Here is a 10,040-nt window from a genome sequence, read left to right on the forward strand (position 1 = left end):
AGACTAAACTATAAAAAGGGAAATTATCAAGACCTAAAGAAGTATTTCTTAGAAGTTGATTGGGAAAATGAGCTTAGAGGACAAGATTTAAATGCTGTATATAAAAAATTTTGTGAATTTTATGAAATAGGAGTCCAGAAGTACATCCCACAGCACAAAGAAGCAGATAAGAAAATACAGAAATGGTTCAATACAGAATGTAAAAAATCAAAAGAAAGAAGAGATTTGTTGTGGAATAGATACAGAAGACACAATAGTGAAAGGGCGTATAATACTTACAAACAGGCAAGAAACGACTATACAAGAATAAGGAGGGAAGCCCAAAAACAGTTTGAGGAGGATACAATAAATAAAAGTAGTGATCAACCAAAGCTATTTTACAGCTCTATCAGAAGCAAAACCAAAGTAAAAGATATAATACAATCCATCACGGACAAGGGAATCACTTATACACAAGAGAAAGATATTTGTGAAGCACTAAATAAGAATTTCCAATTAGTTTTTACAGAAGAAAAAAATTTTGAGAGGGACTATGTGGAACACGCATGTCCACACATACTACCAGATATACAAATAGCAGAAAAAGTAATACAAGAGGAGTTAAGTAGATTAGACAGAGGAAAAGCAAGTGGTCCTGATGAAATTTCATGTTGGGTGTTACGAGAATGTGCAAAGGAGTTAAGTAAACCATTATTTTTAATTTTCAAGAAATCTTTGAGTCAAGGGAAACTACCTGATATTTGGAAAAAAGCAAATATAGTCCCCTTATTCAAGAAAGGAAATAGACAAAATCCTCTCAACTACCGACCAGTATCACTGACTAGTGTTGTAAGCAAGGTATTAGAAAAACTTATAAGAAAAGCTTGGGTAAATCATCTAGAAAAACACAGTATGATAACAGAAAGACAGTTTGGTTTCAGAAAAGGAAAATCATTGTTACTAATCTGTTGAGCTACTATGACAGAGTAACAAACACAATACAGGAAAGGGAAGGATGGGTGGACAGTATCTATTTAGATTTCAAGAAAGCTTTTGACACAGTACCACACCAAAGACTTTTATGGAAGCTGTACCATCAAGGAGGAATTCGAGGCAAACTGTTTTGTTGGATGCAAGACTTTCTCATAAAAAGAGAAATGAGGACAGTACTAAGAGGAAACTACTCATCATGGAAAGAAGTGACTAGTGGAGTACCACAGGGTTCGGTGCTGGCACCAATCATGTTTCTAGTGTACATAAATGATATAAACAGTAACACTGGAAGTGAGAGCTATCTGAATATGTTTGCAGATGATGCAAAAATACAAAGGAGAATTACTAGCACAGACTCTTGTAGGAAGCTACAAGAAGAATTAAATAAACTTCATGAATGGAGTAGTACATGGCAAATGGAATTCAATGTGGACAAGTGTCATGTAATCAAGTTTGGTAAAAGTGGAAAAAGACCTGATTGGGATTATAAGTTAGGAAATAAAACCCTATACAAATCAGAAAGAGAGAAAGACCTAGGTGTGATTATCAATAACAGACTATCTCCGGCTGACCACATCAGCGAGAAGGTACGGAACATGTATACACTGCTTGCAAATATGAGAAATGAAGACATGCTAAAAAGGATAATAACATCATTCATTAGACCAACCCTGGAATATGCATTAGTAGTCTGGAGTCCTCATCTCAAAAAGCATATAGACAAGATTGAAAAAGTTCAAAGGGCCGCTACAAGATGGATACCAAGCTTAAGGGACCTAAGCTACGAAGAAAGACTAAATAAACTGAATCTACCAACACTACAGGAGAGAAGGAAAAGAGGTGACATGATAATGCTATATAAGTGCATATCAGGAAAGGAGAAAATAGACATAAATGATTACTTAACATATGGAGAAGCATCAGCAAGAGGACACTGCAAAAAACTGCATAAGAAGAGAGGTGATAAAGACGTAAGGAAATTCAGTTTCCCAAACAGAGCAATTGATCAATGGAATGCACTACAGAATGAAATAGTGTGTGCCAAAACAATTCACAAATTTAAGGATATGTACGATAAATATGGTCTAAGACACGGGACAATACGAGCTTGACTCATTCCTGTAAAGATACAATTAGGTAAGAACAATTAGGTAAGAACACACACACACACACACACACACACACACACACACACACACACACACACACACACACACACACACACTCAGACACACACACACAAACACTCAGACATACACACACACACACAAACACACACACACACACACACACACACACACACACAGAAACACACACACACACACACACACACACACACACACACACACACACACACACACACACACACACACACACACACACACACACACACACACACACACACCGCTCGCTGGTGCAGTGGTAACGTTCCCGCTTGCCAACTGGTGGACGGAAGTTCGCGCCTCGCTCAGGTTGCGAAAAGTTTCACTGACGAAGTGGGTGGTTACTGTTCCCCTTGAGCAAGGGGACGGGTGTGTGCGTGTGTGAAGGTCACAGCCTTGCCCTTAGATCGGACTATATGAGCTCTCAGCTCCCTTCCGAGAGGGTAAAAGCTGACGATCACGACCTTCAAGTGATCCTGACCGACCCGGTGAATTACATAGACATACAGACAGACACGCAGAAAATAAACCTCCCGGCGGAGATAACAATATGGCATATTTACTGCCCTTAGAAAACAATAGAGGAACGTGGCTAAATTAGTTCACTAATTAAAAATGGTGCAAGAGGAATGCAGTGTTGTTCACCGTATGACTACATACCTGATTAGTCAGATCTCCAGATTCTTGCCATCTTCGTATCCACTTTGCCACAGTCCTAGTTGATATGCCTGATTCGTCGGCCCGGATACTTAATCCACTCTCGAAGACCGATGATCTGTCCTCGTAGTGCAACCTCGCTGTTTCTTCTGTCCATGAGGAACACCTTCTTTGACTGGCGTTGCATTACTTATGATGCCCAGACAAAAGTTCGGTGTGCCCATGGTTGGCAGCCTACTACACCTGATAATAAATATGATTGGCTACTGCCCCTTTAGTTCTTAAGAACCGCTGGGTTTCGTATACGTCGCTGTTGGCGGTTCAGATTACGAGTATACTATGCCCATGATAACAGCTTTTATTTGTCATGGTGGCCTGCCTGAGCGATTTGGGTGTTTGATATTAGGTATTATTGTGTTACACCACCGCATTTCATCACTGCTTATTTTCCTTTAAATTTTAATGCTTTTTTTTTTTTTTTTCACTGTAGAACAGTTTCATTATTTACTTCACATCCATGTCATACCTAAAGTGCATTCTGGTCATTGTTCTTGCATTATTCTTTCGATGCTATATATATATATATATATATATATATATATATATATATATATATATATATATATATATATATATATATATAAATTCATTCATCATCTATTCCTGTTACCCATGAGGAGCGTAGGAGCCGGGGCCTAGGCAAGTAGGTCCTGACATTTAAGATGAGGGTGACCGGCCTCACTCATCCCTGAGTCTCATTACATGAGTAATAAACTCCAACCTCCCCTTGGATATAAACCTACACAGTCTCAATCCGATTGGAAAACCTTAATTACCCACTAAACCACCAGTCGTCATAATTTGGTTACATGGTTACCACCCATCGTCGTAAATGGTTTCCTGGTGTAGTACAGGAAACCACTGGCTCCTCACTCAGTGTAGAGTCACCCATAGGCGAAAGGAAGAGGAAATAATCAAGGAAGGAAAGGCAGAAGAGGGAGGAAGCAAGGACGGAAGAGAGGAGAAGGCAGTCACCCAAGAACATCTTCCGGGAAATAAGTTAGTGTTGGGCGACTTTAACATCCATCACTATCAATGGGGTAGCTTGAGGATCGATGGTCGTTGGGAGCATGTAGTCCAACATCTGTCTTCTGAACGATGGTAGAGCGACTCGTGTAGATGATCGTACTGGTAAATTTTCGGCCATTGACTTATATCTGGCCTTCCCTGGTATACATCAAGGTTTCTCGTGGGACCCTTATGACGACTCCTTGGGAAGTGATCATTTACCCATCTGTCTTTCTTATACACGCAACTTCGTTTTGGACCCTCCACCTCCAAAATTTAACTATAAGAAAGCATATTGGGGATCCTTCTCAAGGATCGCCTAGTTAGATATATCTGGGGAGACCATAGATGTTAAGGTCGAAAATTTAACCAGATCCATATTACACGCGGCTGAGGCTGCTATTTCCAAGACTCCTACAGTTCATGCGAAGCATATAGCACTTTGGTGGACACCGGATTGCCGACAAGCATCAAGGAAACGCAATAGGAGATACAGGATTTTTGATACTCAGCCCACTGAGGAAAATTTTATTGCATACAAACACTCACGGGCTGAGGCAAGGAGAATAATAAGAAGGGCCAAACGTGACTCCTTGCGGTACTTTCTGACCACGGTGACTCGTACTACACCACTAAGTAAGGCCTGGTCCACTATAAGAATAATAAATATTAGGGGCCCATACTTCCCTGTGACCACCCTGCAGGTGAACAACACCATCTATGACGATCCCGTGGACGTTGCTAGCATCCTCGCCAGGAGTTTTTCTCATGTAAGTAGCTCAGCCAGTTATGACCAACGTTTCCAACATCATAAACGCTTGGTTGAGCTACAGATATTAGAGCTCGAGGAGACTTAGGACGTTCCTCGTGATCTACGGTCGTCTCTTTCTCGGAAAAAAATCAATAAATCTTCTGTGGCAAGGTCAGTGGACCTGACACTGCCAACCGTCCCAGTCGCCTTGAAGAAAAAGTGTTGGCGCGTTTGCGGCTTAATGCCACCATTTTAACTTATATGAAGCCTTATATGGAAAGACGCTTCCCACCGCAATGTGACATCTGTGATGCGGTGTTATCTATCAGTCATATCATCCTGCTCTGTGGGCGATTTATTCGTGAACGTGCTTCCCTTATAACTTACTGCGGCGCAGCAGAGGTCCCCTTCACCCTTTCCACCATCCTGGGTGATGGGGACATTGTTATGACTGATAAATTGATGGCTTTCTTGAGAGAGACTGGATTGATCAGAGTGATGTGACTTTTTTAGTATATGGTTTTGGTTTATATCAATTGTAAACATGTAAATATTATACTGTTAATTAGGGTTGACAGTTGACATATATGAAATAGTTCCTGCTTACGACTAATCTATTTCCAATATAGATGTCCCCTACATTAAACCCGGTTCCTCGCCTGACAGTCACCAGCTGATGAGTGCAAGTGTGTAATATAGAGAGGTATTGGGCACTTGCAGTCGATGGTGGTTTGTTGGGCGAGGTCCTTCACTTATTGTACATATTATGTAAATACATTATACAATCTTGATTAAGTTGTCCTAAATTAGGACCGACAGCTGACGTATATGGAAATGTTCCTAACTCGTCTGGTTCCCTTTCATATATTGATGTCCCTTACATTAGGTTGTGCCTCGACTGACAGTCCCAAGGTGATGAGTGCAGGTATGTAATGTAGAAAGGCATTACATATCTGCAGTCGATGGTGTTCTCTTGGTCGAGGTATTTTTACCAGTAGGTTGGTTTAGGTATTTGTCTCTTTAGGATTTAGTATAGGTTAGCGATTTGTCTGTTAGGTGATCAGTTTTAGAGTCTTTAGATTAGGCATATATATATATATATATATATATATATATATATATATATATATATATATATATATATATATATATATACAAGAAATGTAAGGTCTAAAATATAAAAACAAAAAATAAAAATACAAACAAATAAAAAGTAATTTAAAAATTATTATACATGTACAGTCGTGGTCATAAATAATCACCTATCCTCCAGTACCCCGTGCCTCAGGCTGCCTCCTTTATGCGCGGCAAGTCACAATGTAGCAAGAGGGGCTGAGAGCTACCTCTATGGTTGAGAGGGAGGGGCCAGGGAAAGAAGGGAAGGTGGGGGGGGGGGACGAGTGATGGTGCGGGGGTGGACTGATGGAGGGGAGGGAGGGTAGGTAGGGGAGGGAGAGTGAAATGCGAAGTGGTGGTCACATTATTTACCTGTTTTCTTTCATTCAGGGCATGATATGCAGGAGTTAATATTCGGTAGATAATGCTGCATTACATCTTGTATAGCGGCGTAAGATAATAACCATTAGACAGGTGGTGATATCAAGGGCTGGCTTGTGAGAGAAATATACTGACGTGACAGATCAAACATCAGTGCAGAGCCATCGAGACTGTGGGCCCAGGTTGTCAACGCGTGGGAGCCAGAGAAAGAGAGGACACAGGCCCGCCTCCCCCAGCACACCAAGGACGAGTGGGAGCTGTTCAGACGAAACCAGCAAACCATCGACAACATTGTTCTCGGTTCCGTGAAGATTGCAAGAGGTTATTGAGGCAGGAGGCCAATGGATTACTTACTAAGGCTTTCGTAGTTGCCTTGGCTTTACCAGTGTCGGTAAACATTGACATAGATATATTTTGGGAGTTTGTGTAGGATTTTGTTTCATTTTCCTTCTAACATTTTATGAGAGATATCGTTATTATATCCAGCCATGTGCACAGACATCAAATCTTTACCTTTTATGCACAATTGAACATACTTTTCATATAGAGATACCATAAAATAGTTGACATGATGGTGACTATATAGAGGAAGTGTATACCGAGAGGATGATCATATTTACTGTGGACACAGCCATGTCTCAGGTTGCATATGATATTTAGTTTCAAAATTAATTAATGTACATGTAAAAGTAATGGACGTTTCTTAAACATTACGGAAGTCAAAGCCATCCAGACTCCATTCTGCGTCCGAAGTCAAAATATACTGATAAACAGAAATATCTGGCTCCGCACTAATATTTAATCTGTCACGTCAGTATATATCTCTCACGAGCCAGCCGTTGATATCACCACCTATCTAAAGTTTGTTATCTGACGCCGATAATAAGGTGTAGTGCATCATTATCTACCGAATATCAGCTCATTTATATCATGCCCTGAATGAAAAAATAAAAGACAAAAAATATGACCACCACTTTGCATTCATTCTCCCACCCCTACCTACCCTCCCTCCCCTCCATCAGTCCACCCCAGCACCATCACTCTTCCCCCCCCCCCACCTTCCCTTCTCTCCCTGGCCCCTCCCTCTCAGCCCCTCTTGCTCCACTGTGACTTGCCGCGCATAAAACAGGCAGCCTGAGGCACGGGGAACTGGAGGATAGGTGATTATGACCACGACTGTACGTGTGCATGAAAGTGTGTATGTATATCTGCATGGATGTGTGTGTGTGTGTGTGTGTGCATATGTATGTATGTATGTATATATATATATATATATATATATATATATATATATATATATGTTTGTATATTTATATGTATATATGTATATATATGTGTTAATGATCAGGGGCTTTGGCCCCAATGGTCGATTGGCCAAAAATTGAAAAAAAAAAAAAAAATGGACTACTTGAGAGAGCGACGAGTCATGACAGCACGGACGTGCCAATCTTGCTCCTGCTTCAACCTCTCCTGCTGCTGCTCACGACCCGTTGAGGGGGGCAGACAGCAGGCCTCGGCCTTCTACGGCCCAGTCGAAGATCAGAGGCGCCATGGTGTGGTTTAACGTTCGGGCGGAGTATGGTTTTATTAAACGCCAGGACGCTGACCTTGATATTTTCGTTCACCGTCAGGCGATCGTTAAACCAAATCCACGGCATCTCCAGCGATCTCTCGGCAATGACGAGACGGTGGAGTTTTCCCTCTCCGAAATGCCCAAGGGTACTGAGGCTAGGGTCGGTATGGGACCGGCAGGGGCTGCTGTGCAGGGCTCGGCCTATGCACGGTGGAGTCCCACTGTTTGGCGGTGCCAGCCCAGGGATCAGGGGTGTTCAGAGGAGGTAAGCAGCATCGTCGAGAGGTGCATCGCGGCAGCGAAGGCTTTTTGTGGGGGTGATAAGGGGGCCCTGCATGTTCTCCTTCCTAAAAGGGGCCCTGCATGTTCTCCTTCCTAAGCTCTTCAAGGAGAATGGGCTGCCTAACCTAATCATCCCCGAGTGCTTCATCCGTGATGTGCACACAGTCCCACGCTGGCGGGAGAGCAGGGTCCATGCTTCGAGATCCGTGGCACCCCGATCTACGCCACGGAAAAGGCTGAGACTGGATGCCCCCCTCAACTGTAGGACAGCAGGGGAGCTGATTACCGACCCTGACTAGCCACCAGACCGTTGCAGAGATTCACGAAGCTCCAGAGCAGCCTTCAGACGATGAGGAGGGGTGGGACTCTTCTGCCTCCATCTCTGTGGCCGAGGAAGCGTCGACCGGCTCCTCGGCTGAGCAGGAAGTCGGTGAGTCCCCCCCTCCTCAGACAGGGGAGGGAACCCCATCTCGCCTTACCAATATCTACCTTAAGGATTGGCTGGACGTAGCCTCCTATAGACACCTCCCAGCTCTCAACGCTCACACCCAGTCATACCAGCTTGGAGCAATGACATATTCCACCCTCCACAATCTGCTCTGGGCTGCTGACCGGGTGATATGCACATAGTCTCTCGCTGGCGGGAGCGCAGGGCCCATCCTTCGAGATCTGCGGCACCTCAATCTACGCCACGGAAAAGGCTGAGGCTGGATGCCCCCCCTCAACTGGAGGATAGCAACGGAGCCGATTCCCGAACCTGGACTGATCCTGACTAGCCACCAGACCGTTGCGGAGATTCACGAAGCTCCAGAGCAGACTGCAGACGATTAGGAGGGGCGGGACTCTTCTACTTCCATCTCCGTGGCCGAGGAAGCGTCGACCGGCTCCTCAGTCAAAGAGGAAGTCGGTGAGTCCCCCCCCTCCTCAGACAGAGGAGGGCGCCCCATCTCGCCCTACCATTATCGACCTTAAGGATCGGTTAGATGTAGCCTCCTATAGACACCTCCTGGCTCTCAACGTTCACATCCGGTCGTACCAGCTTGGAGCAACGACATATTGCACCCTCTACGATCTGCTCCGGGCTGCCGACCGGGGTGAGGACATAAGACCACTGTCGATTGTCAGTGGGGAGGAGGTGCGTCTAGCCGACCTTCGAGCTTTTTATCGTGCTAACACCTCGACTGGCCCCCTAGATCGATGGTATTGTGTGGTGCGGGTGTGGCTTGGGTTTTTTTCCAGCAATATTGGCTGGCCTAATACCCCGCATTGAGATTGATGGACATTAAGCCCCCTCCCCCCAAAAAGGACTACTTACTAAGGCTTTCCTTGTTGCTTTGGCTTTACCAGTGTCGGTAAACACTGACATTGATATATTTTGGGTGTTTGGGTAGGATTTTATTTTCTTTCTAACATTTTATGAGACATATCGTTATTATATCCACTCATGTGTCCAGACATCAAATTTATTTATCTTTTATGGACAGTTATCTTTAATAGCCTTTTCATAAAGAGGTGCCATAAAATAGTTGACATGGTGGTGACTGTATGGAGAAGTGTATACCGAGAGGATGATCTTACTGTGGACACAGCTATGTCAAAGGTTGCATGTGATATTTAGTTCCAAAATTAATTGCCGGTACATATAAGGATAGAAGACGTGTCTTAATTAAACATTACGGAAATCAAAGCCATCCAGCTTCCATTCTGCGTCCGAAGTCAACATATACAGATAAACACAGATATGTGGCTCCGCACTAATATTTGATCTGACACGTCAGTACATTTCTCTCATGAGCCAGCCCTTGATATCACGACCAATATAAAGCTTGTCATCTGAGGCCGGTATACAAGATGTAATGCAGCATTATCTACCGAATATTAACTCCTTTATATCATGCCCTGAATGAAAGAAAACAGACAAATAATGTGACTACCACTTCACATTCAATCTCCCTCCCCTACGTTCCCTCCCTCCCATCCCTCACTTCACCCCTACACCATCACTCGTACCCCCATCCACCTTTCCTTCTCTCTCTGGCCCCTCCCTCTCAGCCCCTCTTGCTCCACTGTGACTTGC

General features: G+C 43.6%; 1 protein-coding gene across 1 annotated transcript; it reads left to right on the forward strand.

Moving 5' to 3' along the window:
- Window positions 1–7,658: 7,658 nt before the first annotated feature.
- Window positions 7,659–8,228, forward strand: LOC145412166 (Y-box factor homolog). The gene is made up of 2 exons (XM_080282101.1): window positions 7,659–7,966; window positions 8,129–8,228. Exons 1-2 carry the CDS (start codon window positions 7,659–7,661, stop codon window positions 8,226–8,228), a joined length of 408 nt encoding a protein of 135 aa, XP_080138227.1.
- Window positions 8,229–10,040: the final 1,812 nt, after the last annotated feature.

This window comes from Coenobita brevimanus, chromosome 92 (assembly GCF_032717465.1).
Source record: "Coenobita brevimanus isolate Jiangsu-jjx chromosome 92, ASM3271746v2, whole genome shotgun sequence".
Lineage (NCBI taxonomy): Eukaryota > Metazoa > Arthropoda > Malacostraca > Decapoda > Coenobitidae > Coenobita > Coenobita brevimanus.

Coding starts and splice junctions, on each gene's coding strand:
- LOC145412166 (XM_080282101.1), top strand. CDS start 7,659: ATGGTGTGGTTTAACGTTCGGGCGGAGTATGGTTTTATTAAACGCCAG. Junction 7,967..8,128: donor GTAAGCAGCATCGTCGAGAG/GTGCATCGCGGC, acceptor ATGTGCACACAG/TCCCACGCTGGCGGGAGAGC.